Genomic DNA, 12,808 nt, shown 5'->3' with positions numbered 1-12,808 from the left:
TCTTTGTGTGTGTGTGTGTGTGCTAATGCACGTGTGTGTGTGTGTATGCATATGCATCTGTGTGTGAGTGTGACAGTGTGTGCACACATCTGTGTGTGTGCCTGCATGTGTGTGTGCACGCGCATACCTGTAAGTGTGTACGCATGTGTGTGCGTGCACACCTGTATATGTATGTGTCTGTCTGTCTGTCTGTGTGTGCTAATGCACCTGTGTGTGTGTGTGGTACACACCTTTGTGTATATGTGTGAGCGTGTGAGTGTGTGAGCTGTACATTGTGCAGATTGTCAGGAGGACTGGGGGTCTCACACTGTGCCCTCTCTCAGTCCCCCTTTCCCTCTCTGCTTGTGACTGTTTCTTTGCCTATCTATCTCTCTTCCTTTCTATGAGCCCTAAATTGTGCCTCTCTCTCTCTCTCTGTATACTTTCCCTCTCTATGCTTTCATAGATCATAGAATCATAGAAACCCTACAGTGCAGAAAGAGGCCCTTCGGCCCATCGAGTCTGCACCGACCACAATCCCACCCAGGCCCTGCCCCCATATCCCCACATACTATACCCACTAATCCCTCTCTCCTCTCTCTCTGTGCCTTCTATCCTTATCTCTCTCTCTCCCCCACCTTACTCCTGATTCCCCTCCTCCTTACCCTTGCCCTGCACACCCCTTGCTGCTCAGGGAGGCAGTCCCCTGGCCAGAGGAGTGGAGCCATTGTGCTGGGCTATTTGACCGGGTTTGACAGTTCGGTCAGTAGCTGTGCAGCATACAGGATGAAGTCAGTGTTGAAACGTGTACAGACTCCCGCTGGCTGTGTTTGAACTGACAGTTCAGCATATGTTAATGTTAGAGATAAGGCCAGAACACAGGCCACCGATTGATATCAGCAAGCCTCTGCTTGTCAGCTCTGATTGTTTCTTTGGCAGCTTCTGTGTCCTTTGATGTGCTGACTTCTTGCTCATTACCCAGAGATGAAAAGAAACACAACACATTAAAGCAGGTTTTGGACATTCCAGTTCACACTCGCAGCCCTGAGATTCTGACTGCAGAGAGCAGGGCCGGGTAATTTGATTTATATTGTCGCACGTATTGGTATACGGTGAAATGTATTGTGTCATAGAACCCTACAGTGCAGAAGGAGGCCATTCGGCCCAGCAAGTCTGTACCGACCACAATCCCACCCGGGCCCTATCCCCCTAACCCCATGCATTTGCCCTAGCTAGTCCCCCCTCACACTAAGGGGCCACTTAGCACGGACAATCCACCTAACCCGCGCATCTTTGGACTGTGGGAGGAAACCGGAGCACATGGAGGAAACCCACGCGGACACGGGGAGAATGTGCAGACTCCGCACAGACGGTGACCTGAGCCGGGAATCGAATCCCCCTCCCTGGTGCTGTGAGGCAGCAGTGCTAACCCACTGTGCCACCATGCCGCTTGTTGCATGCTACACAGACAGCTCTGATGAAGGGTCATCTAGACTTGAAACATTGGCTCTATTCTCTCCTCACAGACCTATTTTTGTTTCAGATTCCAGCATCCGCAGTATTTTGCTTTTATACAGGCAAAGCATACCGTTCATAGAGTACATCGGGGAGAAGGAAAGGAGAGGGTGCAGAATGTAGTGTTATAGTCACAGCGAGGGTGTAGAGAAAGATCAACTTAGTGCGAGGTAGGTCCATTCAAAAGTCTGACAGCAGCAGGGAAGAAGCTGTTCTTGAGTCGGTTGATCCCAGGCTTTTGGATCTTTTTCCCAACGGAAGAAGGTGGAAGAGAGAATGTCCGGGGTGCGTGGGGTAAATGCTTCAACACGTAATTCATTGCCACCTTTGGACAGGACAGGGTGATCTCGGACACACACTTACACGCAGAGATAGCGTTGTCTTGGGAACAAGCGTGTAACACAGCTGTTTTAATTGCATTAATCCTTTTCTTTCTAAATTATAATTTATGCGCCCTGTCAGGAACGAGGTGCTCCTTGAATTTCAGTTGCACGGTGCTGGGTGATTAATGAGAGTGTTTTGAAAATCATTAGCTCTGTAAATAATTCAGAGAGTTTAGTCAAGGTGAAAATGGGAAGTAAATCCTAATCCTAATCCCAACCCGGGAGTAGACACGAACTCGCTGTTTGTAATCACTGTAACTTTGGTTACTGGACCCTCACATTCTCACTGCTCTGCTTTCTGTTTTACCTTTCCATAGAGTCATAGAAACCCTACAGTGCAGAAAGAGGCCCTTCGGCCCATCGAGTCTGCACTGACCACAATCCCACCCAGGCCCTACCCCCATATCCCCACATATTTTATCCGCTAATCCCTCTAACCTAAGCATCCTAGCACACTAAGGGACAATTTTAGCATGGCCAATCTACCTAACCCGCACATCTTTCCACATTCTCTGCACCCTTTAAGCATTGGGGTGGCACGGTGGTCAGCACTGATGCCCCACAGCGCCAGGGACCCGGGTTCGATTCCCGGCTTGGTCTGTGTGGAGTTTGCACATTCTCCCCGTGTCTGTGTGGGTTTCCTCCGGGCGCTCCAGTTTCCTCTCACAGTCTGAAAGACGTGCTGGTTAGATGCATTGGCCGTGCTAAATTCTCCCTCAGTGTACCCAAACAGGTGCCGGAGTGTGGCAATTAGGGGATTTTCACAGTAACTTCATTGCAGCGTTAATGTAAGCCTACTTGTGACTAATAAATAAGCTTTAAACACTGTTTGAATACAAGACTCATCATTTCCTCCCCCCGACTCCCACGCAAGTCCAATAGAAGTGGAATACCGCAGTTACTGGAAATCTGAAATAAAATCTGATTAGGCTGCTGGACAGAACATTGAGTTGATGCTTTTACACTGTGAATATCTCCCTCCTACTTGACACCATCTCTCCCATCGGACCCTGACAGTGCAGTCTGAGGCCATTAAGTCTACACTGACTTTCCAAAGGGTTATCCCACTCAGGCCCTATCCCCGTAACCCCATGTATTTACCCCGCTAATCCCCTTAACCTGCACATCTTGGGACAAAGAACAAAGAAAATTCCAGCACTGGAACAGGCCCTTCGGCCCTCCAAGCCTGTGCCAACCATGCTGCCCGATTTAACTAAAACCCCCTACCCTTCCAGGGACCATATCCCTCTATTCCCATCCTATTCATGGATTTGTCAAGATGCCCCTTAAAACTCAGTATTGTATCTGCTTCCACTGCCCACCCCAGCAGCGAGTTCCAGGCACCCTCTGTGTAAAAAACTTGCCTCGTACACCTCCTTTAAACCTTACCCCTCGCACCTTAAACCTGTGCCCCTAGGATACTAAGGGGCAACTTAGATAGCCAATCCACCTAAACTGCATATCTGTGGACTGTGGGAGGAAACCAGAGCACCTGGAGGAAACCCCTGCAGACACGGGGAGAACATGCAGACTCCACACAGACAGTGACAGAACAGGATTCTGTGGTTCTCATAACCCCATGTATTTATCTTAGCTAGTCTCCCTGATACTATGGGGCAATTTATCATGGCAAATCCACCTAATCTACACATCCTTGAACTGTGGGGGAAAACTGGAGCACCCAGGGGAAACCCACACAGACACAGGGAGAATGTGCAGACTCTATACAGTCACCCATTCTGGAATTGTACCCACGTCCAGGCAGCAGCGCTAACCTCTGTGTCACCGTGCCCAGCCCCTTCTTCCTGCCTAATCTCTACATAGGCCCTACCACATTTACAGGCATCCAATGATTCTCTGACATAAGAACCTGAGGGCTAGGAGCAGGAGTAGGCCATTCAGCCCCTTAGGCTTGCTCTGCCATTCTATATGATCACGCCTGATCTTACCTTGGCCTCAACTCCACCTTCCTGCTGGTTCTCCACATCTCTTCAACCCCGTTACTCATTAAAAAGCTGTCTATCTCCTCAAATTTACTCAATCTCCCGGCATCCACCCTACTCTGGGGGAGTGAGTTCTGCAGATTCACCACCCATTGAGTGATGTAATTTCTCCGTCGCCCTGTTTTAAATCTGCGCCCCCCACCCCCCCCATCCTAAAACTATGGCCTCTCGGTCTACATTGCCCCACAAGAGGAAACATCTTCTCCACATCTACCCTGCCAATGCCCTTTAGCATCTCTAATGGAGAGGTGATGGCCCAGTGGTATTATCACTGGACTATTAATCCAGGAACTCAGCTAATGTTCTGGGGACCCGGGTTCGAATCCCACCACGGCAGATGGTGAAATTTGAATTCAATAAAAAATATTTGGAATTAAGAATCTACTGATGACCATGAATCCATTGCCGGAAAAACCCATCTGGTTCACTAACATCCTCCAGGGAAGGAAATCTGCCGTCCTTACCCGGTCTGGCCTACATGTGACTCCAGAGCCACAGCAATGTGGTTGACTCTCAACTGCCCTCTGAAATGGCCGAGTGAGACTCAGTTCAAAAACAGCTATTTATAAAGTTTATTTATTAGTGTCACATTGACACTGCAATGAAGTTACTGTGAAAATCCCCTAGTCGCCACACTCTGGTACCAGTTCGTGTACACTGACGGAGAATTTAGCATGGCCAATGCACCCTAACCAGCACGCCTTTTGGACTGTGGGAGGAAACCGGAGCACCCGGAGGAAACCCACACAGACACAGTGGGAATGTGCAGACTCCACACAGACAGTGACCCAAACCCGGAATCGAACCTGGGTCCCTGGCGCTGTGAGGCAGCTGTGCTAACCACTGTGTCATTGTGCTACCCAAATAGGGATGGGCAATAAATGCTGGCCAGCCAGCGGCACCCAAGTCCCGCAAATGAATAAAGAAATATCTTCTTCAATTTGAGATGTCTAACTGACCGTGTCTATATTTGCTTCCAGGTACAATGGGCTCTCGCTGCCTCAGTACTACCATCCTGAGAAGGATGATGAGACCCCCTTCATCTGCTCACTATCCGGAGACAATGGGATTATGGGCTGTCACGAGATCCCCGCCCTGAGGGACAATGGGCACGAGTGCTGTTTGGACAAGGATGATTATTACTATTACGCCGCTCTGGGCCAGGAGCTGAACGTGACTGGAGGCTGTGTCAACTGGAACCGCTATTACACCGCCTGCCAAACCGGCGACAGGAACCCCCACAAGGGCGCCATCAACTTTGACAACATTGTCTACGCTTGGATCGTCATTTTTCAGGTACACGGCGAACCAGATCGCTGCCGGACCAGCGGCCTGAACCCCCAAAGTGTGATATCCCCTCCCCACCCTCACCCCAACCCCACCCCCACCCCCAGTCCCACCCCCTCACCACCCTCACCCCCTGCCACCGTCTCCCCACCCCCACCTTCTACCCATCCCCTTCCCACCCCCTCCCCATCCCCACCCCTCCCCCCACCCCCTTCTCACCCCCCACACCCAACACTCTCCCCACCCCTTCTCACCGCCTTGGGGAGGTGTCAGTGGGGAAGAGTGGTCAGTGGGAAGGAAGCGTCAGTGGGAGGGACCAGTGGGGGACAGGTCAGTGGAGGAGGGGTTAGTGGGGGAGGGTCGGTGGGGAAGGGTTCAGTGGGGTCGGGGGGGGGCAGTGGGAGGAGTCAGTAGGCAAAGGGTCGGTGGGGAGTCAGTGGGAGGGTCAGTGGAGGTGTCGGTGGGGGGGGTCAGTGGAGGGTCAGTAGAGGGGTCAGTGGGGGCGTTAGTAGGGGGGGTCAGTGGGGGGGTCAGTGGGAGGGGTTAGTGGGGGGATCAGTGGGAGGGGTTAGTGGGGGGATCAGTGGGAGGGGTTAGTGGGGGGATCAGTGGGAGGGGCCAGTAGGGGGATCAGTGGGAGGGGCCAGTAGGGGGATCAGTGGGAGGGGTCAGTGGAGGGGTCAGTGGGATAGATCAGTGGGAGGGGTCAGTGGAGGGTCAGTAGAGGGGTCAGTGGGGGCGTTAATAGGGGGGGTTAGTGGGGGGGTCAGTGGGAGGGGTTAGTGGGATAGATCAGTGGGAGGGGTCAGTGGGATAGATCAGTGGGAGGGGTCAGTAGGGGGGTCAGTGGGAGGGGTCAGTAGGGGGCTCAGTGGGAGGGGTCAGTGGAGGGGTCAGTGGGATAGATCAGTGGGAGGGGTCAGTGGAGGGTCAGTAGAGGGGTCAGTGGGGGCGTTAGTAGGGGGGGTCAGTGGGGGGGTCAGTGGGAGGGGTTAGTGGGGGGATCAGTGGGAGGGGTTAGTGGGGGGATCAGTGGGAGGGGCCAGTGGGAGGGGTCAGTGGAGGGGTCAGTAGGGGGGTCAGTGGGAGGGGTCAGTGGGATAGATCAGTGGGAGGGGTCAGTAGGGGGGTCAGTGGGAGGGGTCAGTGGGTTGGTGCTGGGTGCTAACGATTCTCTATTTCCTTTGGCAGGTGATCACACTGGAAGGCTGGGTGGAGATTATGTACTATGTGATGGACGCACACTCATTCTACAATTTCATTTATTTTATCTTGCTGATCATAGTAAGTACCTGGACCGGACAGAGCTCCGCTGGGACAGGGCACCGAATCAGAGTTATACTGCTGTCAGCTCCTCTCAGTGCTCCCTCACCCTCTCCCCAGGCCAAATCCCACTGGATTTATAACGCAGCTTTAACACGGCCAATTCCCTGACAGGAATGTGTATCCAACAACATTCCCAACATCGCTCAGAGATATGGAGACAGGTGCCGGTTTTCTGGAATGTCTTTGATGAGGATCAGGAAGTTGGGAGATGAATGGAGGGATTTGGGGCCCAGGCAGCTGGTGAGAGGTACCCCGATGGTGGTGAAGGAATTCCGGGATGTGTGATATTCCGGAGAGGAATGCAGGGAGCTCGGAGAGCTATGGCGCGGGAGGAGATTACAGAGATGGGGGTCGGGGGGGGTGGTGGGGGTGGTGGAGATGGAGGGATTCGAACCCAGGGATGAGGATGTTGTCTTTGAGCTGCTGGCTGGACTGGGGAAGAATGATCTGGGGCTGCAGTGCGTGAGGGAGCGGCAAATTTCCTGAGACAACAAACTAACACCTGCTGGTTGGTCACCAATGGCATTTGCTGCCTGTGGGACTTCGATACGTAATAATCCCGACATTACCACACTAATTGCTAACGTCATCCCACATCTCCACCACCGCCCCCCAGGCCTCCCCTCCCCACCACCCATCCCCCACCTCCCCACCTCCCCAACACCCTCCTCCCCACCTCCTACCTCTTCAATCCTCATCCCCCTGCCTCCCCGCCCCCTAATCCCACCCCCCATCTCCCCACGTCCCCACCCCGCCACCTCCCCACCTCCCCACTCCCCCCGTCTTCCCACACTCCACCTCCCACCCCCCCCCCAACCTCCTTGCCGCCCCCCCCCCCTCCCCCACCCCAGCCTTGCTCACACCTACCTTGTTAAGGGGTGGCATGGTGGCACAGCGATTGGCACTGCTGCCTTAAGGTACCAGGGACCCAGGTTCAATTCCGGCCTCAGGTCACTCTGTCTGTGGGGAGTCTGCACGTTCTCCCCGTAGCTGCGTGGGTTTCCTCTGGGTGCTCTGGTTTCTTCCCACACTCTGAAAGATGTGCTGGTTAGGGTGCATTGGCCGTGCTGAGTTGCCCCTTAGTGTCAGGGGGACTAGCTAGGGTAAATGCATCAGATTATGGGGATAGGGCTTGAGTGGGATTGTGGTCAGTGCATGCTCAATGGGCCAAGTGGCCTCCTTCTGCACAGTAGGATTCTATGATAATATTAGTACTTGCCTTGTTAGCCCCACCCTTGTTGGCCCCACCCTTGTTGGCCCCACCCTTGTTGGCCCCACCCTTGTTGGCTCCGTGTTGCTGGCCCCACCTTACCACCTCTCGAGAGAGTTCGCTGGCAGTGTAATATTCTGGAATATTTAGACTTCTTCTCCGCAATGGGGGTGTGGGACGTGTTTGGACATTTGGAAAGTTGCCAATGAGGTTTAAAATAAGGTCACGTCTCTCTGTCCTCAAAAGGAAAATGGAAAAAAGAAAGGAATTTTAAAAATCTAATTTACGAAAGAATAACAAATAAGAAAAACTAATCAGATTGTAGATTGCCAACCATCTTATCAGAGGAAGCGCCAACACTCCATTCCAATCTGCTCTCTGCCTTTCATTTAACCTGGGCTGCCATTCATCAATTCTAGAAAATTCTCTGCTGCTGCTCAGTTTCAGCTCACAGCTCCTTCATCATTGACAGAATTGCTACATGAGATAAATTAATTTCTTCTGCATTTACACCAGAACAATGAAGTTTAATTGTATATTGAACACAGCAATAGTGAGGTCTTGTGTAGGCTGGCACAGTGGTTAGCACTGCTGCCTCACTGTGGGTTCGATTCCCGGCTTGGGTCATTGGGTCTGTGTAGAGTCTGTACATTCTCCCTGTGCCTGTGTGGGTTTCCTCTGGGTGCCCCAGCTTCCTTCCTAGAGTCTGTAAGATGTGCTGTTTAGGATGCATTGGCCGTGCTAAATTCTCCCTCAGTGTACCCGAACAGGCGCTGGAGTGTGGTGACTTGGGGATTTTTACAGTAACTTAATTGCAGTGTTAATGTAAGTCTATTTGTGACACTAATAAATTTTAAAAAGGGTACAATTCCAACATTTAAAAGACATTTGGATGAGTATATGGATGGGAAAGGTTTAGAGGCATATGGGCCCTAGGCAGGCAAATTATTATAGAAAGGATATTATTAAACTAGAAAGAGTACAGAGAAGATTTCTAGGATGCTCCTGGGATTTGATGGATTGAGTTATAAGGAAAGGCTGGCTAGACTGAGACTTTTTTCTCTGGAGCGTAGAAGGCTGAGGGGTGATCTTACAGAGGTCTATAAAATAATGAGGGACACAGATCAGCTAGATAGTCAATATCTTTTCCCAAAGGTAGAGGAGTCTAAAACTAGAGGGCATAGCTTTAAGGTGAGAGCAGAGAGATATAAAAGGATCCAGGGAGCAATTCAGAGGGTGGTGAGTGTCTGGAACAACTCTGTAGAGGCTGGTACAATTTTGTCTTTTAGACAGTTACATGTATAAGATGGGTATAGAGGGATATGGGCCAAATGCGGGCAACTGGGACTAGCTTTGGGGTTTTAAAGAAAAGGGCGGCATGGACAAGTTGGACTGAAGAGCCTATTTCCATGCTGTAAACCTCAGTGACTCTATGAGTCTAAATGGGACTAGTTCAGTTCAGGAAATCAGGGTGGCATGGACGAGTTGTGCCAAAGGGCTTTGTTCCATGCTATGAATCTCTATACTTAAAGCCTACTCCGAAAGCTTGTGGCATTTGGTGCAAGTAAACCTGTTGGACTTTAAGCTGGTGTTGTGAGACTTCTTTCTGTCTATACTTAAAGCAGAGACTGATAGCTCTCTGATTAACAGCAACGTCACTGGTTATGGGGAGAGTGTGGGGTAAAAGGCATTGAGGTGTCTGATCAGCCATGACCACATTGAAGTGTGGACCAGGCTCGAGGGCCTATTCCTGTTCCTATGTTCCTACAAATGAGAGCAAGATATTGGAAATCTGAAATAAAAGCAGAAACTGATGGAAAACTGGTGCCGGTTTGGCAGGGTCAGTGGAGAGAGTTAAGACGGAAATGTTTCAGGTCAATGAACCTTTGTCAACAATGATTGGAAATATTCACCTGGTTATCTCTCTCCAGTTACTGACCGAGCTGCAGAATGCTCCCAGAATTTTCTGTTTTTGTTTAAGATATGCAAGGATTGGACGGGGTATATGCTGGGATATCATTCTCTCTGGCTCAATCTCTCCTCGTAAAATAAACCCCTCATCCCTGGACTCAATCTGGTGAACTTTCTCTGAACCGCCTCCAATGCCTTCACATCCTCTCTCAAATAAGGAGACCAAAACTGCACACTAATCTCCCGACACTGAGGGGCAATTTATCATGGCCCAATTAACAGAACACATCTTTGGACAGTGGGAGGAAACTGGAGAACCTGAGGAAACCCACGCTGACACAGGGAGAATGTGCAAACTCCACACAGTCACCTGAGGCCTGAATCGAACTCAGGTCCCTGGTGCTGTGAGGCAGCAGTGCTAACCCCTGTGCCACCGTGCCGCTGTGTTACCACCTTTCCTCTGCAGTGGAATATATCTCAGTTGGAGAGGTCTTGTATGTTCCCTCCTGTGCTGTATCACACTTACATCTCGACGAGTGGAAGTGAGCTATTTATTAACATCAGCATAGCTTCTAATGTGGAACCTTGCGCAAGTCTGTGTACACACACACACACATACTCACACATACACACACATACAAACACACACACACACATACTCACACATACACACACATACAAACACACACACACACACTCACACATACACACACATACAAACACACACACATACATACTCACACATACACACCCACGCACACTCACAGACATTCACACACACACTCACACATACACACACACGCACACTCACACACACACTCACATACTCAAACACATACACACACACACTCATATACATTCACACACACACATACACACTCACACACACATACTCACACACATGCACGCACACACACACATTCGCACATTCACACACACACTCGCACACACTCCCACACACACACTCCCACACACACACTCCCACACACACTCACTCACATACTCAAACACACACTCACACACACACACTCACATACATACACACGCACTCACACACACATACACACACACAGACCCTCACACAAACACCTTCACACACTCACAACACACACACAAACACCCACACACACACACACACACACACACACACACACACACACTCACACACACACACACACACACACACTTCTCTCTCCCAGGTTCCTCATTCAGAAGCAGCTTCCACACTGGCTGCTGTCTCTGATAAGCAGCTTCCACTCCGGTTTCACACAGCGGTGACAAGCCGATTAGTTGACAGGTGTCCTTTCAGATGCTGAGCCTTCCTTTTACATTCCAGAATATATTCTGTAAAACTCCGTGTCAGCTCCTGGAATGAGGTAAGTTCCTCACCAGACAGATTCATCAAACAGATACCGAATGGCTAGTTCCCCCCCAACCCACTCCCCCAACTGCACATACATGGCCACCCCACCATGATGTTAATCGCTGTCGAATTACATCGCAAATATCAAGCTTTCCCTTAGATAGATGGCAGGGTGGCACAGTGGGTTAGCACTGCTGCCTCACAGCGCCAGAGACCTGGGTTCAATTCCCAGCTTGGGTCACTGTCTGTGTGGAGTCTGCACATTCTCCCCGTGTCTGTGTGGGTTTCCTCTGGGTGCTCCAGTTTAGTCCCGCAGTCGTGCGGGTTAGATGGATTGGCCGTGCAACCCACGGACAGGTGTCGGAGGGTAGGTGGTGGGTGAAGAGCTACATGTCTGTGGTAGAGTTACAACAACAACAACTTACATTCATATAGCGTGCTAATCCCAGTGAAACATCCCAAAGCGTTTCGAAGGAGTGTTTTCAGGCAGCATTGGAGACAGTGGATGTCTCCCCTCGGGGGGAAGTCTGGTCCAGAGGGCAGAGTCTCAGAATGAAGGGGCACCAATTTAACACTGAGCCGAGGAGGAATTTCTTCTCTGAGGGTTGAGAACTCTTTGCCACAGAGGGGAGGGGACAGAGTCCCTGTGTATATTTAAGGCTGAGATAGATTTTTGATCAGGAAGGGAATCAAGGGCTACGGGGAAAGGGCAGGAAAGAGGATTTGAGGAATATCAGATCATCCGTAATCCTGTGGAATGGCAGAGCAGACACGAGGGGCCAAATGGCCTACTCCTATTCTATAGAATGCTACAGTTGCTGAAAGAGGCCATTCGGCCCATCGAGTCTGCACCGACCACAATCCCAACCAGGCCCTACCCCCATATCCCTATGTATTTATCCACTAATCCCTCTAACCTCTGCAACTTAGGATACTAAGGGGCAAGTTTTAGCATTGCCAATCAACCTAACCCGCACATCTTTGGACTATGGGAGGAAACCGGAGCACCTGGAGGAAACCCACGCAGACACGGGGAGAATGTGCAAACTCCACACAATAGTCACTGTTGTAGGAAGTGCGGCAAGTAATTCATACGCAGCAAGATCCCACAAATAGCAATGAGAGAATGACTGGTAGAGTTTATTTATCAATGTCACAAGTAGGCTTACACTAACACTGCAATGAAGTTACTGTGGAAATCTCCGAGTCTCCACACTCCTGTTCGGGTACAGTGAGGGAGAATTTAGTATGGTCAATGCACCCTAACCAGCACGCCTTTTGGAACGTGGGAGGAAACTGGAGCATCTGGAGGAAACCCACGCAGGCACGGGGGAGAACGTGCAAACTCCACACAGACAGTGACCCAAGCCGGGAATCGAACCTGGGTCCCTGGCGCTGTGAGGTGGCCGTGCTAGGCACTGTGCCGCCATGGTGTCCTGGACAATGTGTTTCTGTGACGTCCTAGAAATTTCCTGTAGAGAAACAATGTTGGTACGCGTCAAGTCGGTAACTTTTTGTCATAATTGGAAGTTGCCAGATGTGTGGAGAGTGACCGGGGCGAGGCGAGGGGGGAAGGATAGGTCGGAGGGGGGGGCGGGAGGGGTGGGGAGGCGTGGGGGTGAAGAGCTACATATCTGAACAACTGATTACAATAACAACTTGCATTGATATAGTGCACTAATCCCAGTAAAACATCCCAGAGAGTTCTGAAGGAGTGTTTTCAGGCAAAGTTGGATCCAGTGGATGTCTCTCCTCATGGGAGAGTCTGGGACCAGAGGGAAGAGTCTCAGAATGAAGGGGCGCCAATTTAACACTGAGATGAGGAGGAATT

The 12,808-nt window shown here is 50.8% G+C and overlaps 1 protein-coding gene across 1 annotated transcript in view; it reads left to right on the top strand.

The window, feature by feature from the left end:
* Positions 1-12,808, top strand: part of LOC145361508 (voltage-dependent T-type calcium channel subunit alpha-1I-like) — a 165,465-nt gene that overhangs the window by 30,579 nt on the left and 122,078 nt on the right. The window contains exons 5-6 of the mRNA XM_080217320.1: positions 4,861-5,176; positions 6,359-6,451. Of these exons, the coding sequence (XP_080073446.1) occupies positions 4,861-5,176; positions 6,359-6,451 (409 nt within the window). The remainder of the gene's footprint in view (positions 1-4,860; positions 5,177-6,358; positions 6,452-12,808) is intronic.

The sequence above is a fragment of the Carcharhinus amblyrhynchos genome, chromosome 35, assembly GCF_965287045.1.
Source record: "Carcharhinus amblyrhynchos chromosome 35, sCarAmb.v2.hapA, whole genome shotgun sequence".
In the NCBI taxonomy this organism is placed as follows: domain Eukaryota; kingdom Metazoa; phylum Chordata; class Chondrichthyes; order Carcharhiniformes; family Carcharhinidae; genus Carcharhinus; species Carcharhinus amblyrhynchos.
The sequence above is the reverse complement of the archived record's forward strand: the minus strand, read 5'-3'. Positions and strand labels throughout refer to the sequence as shown.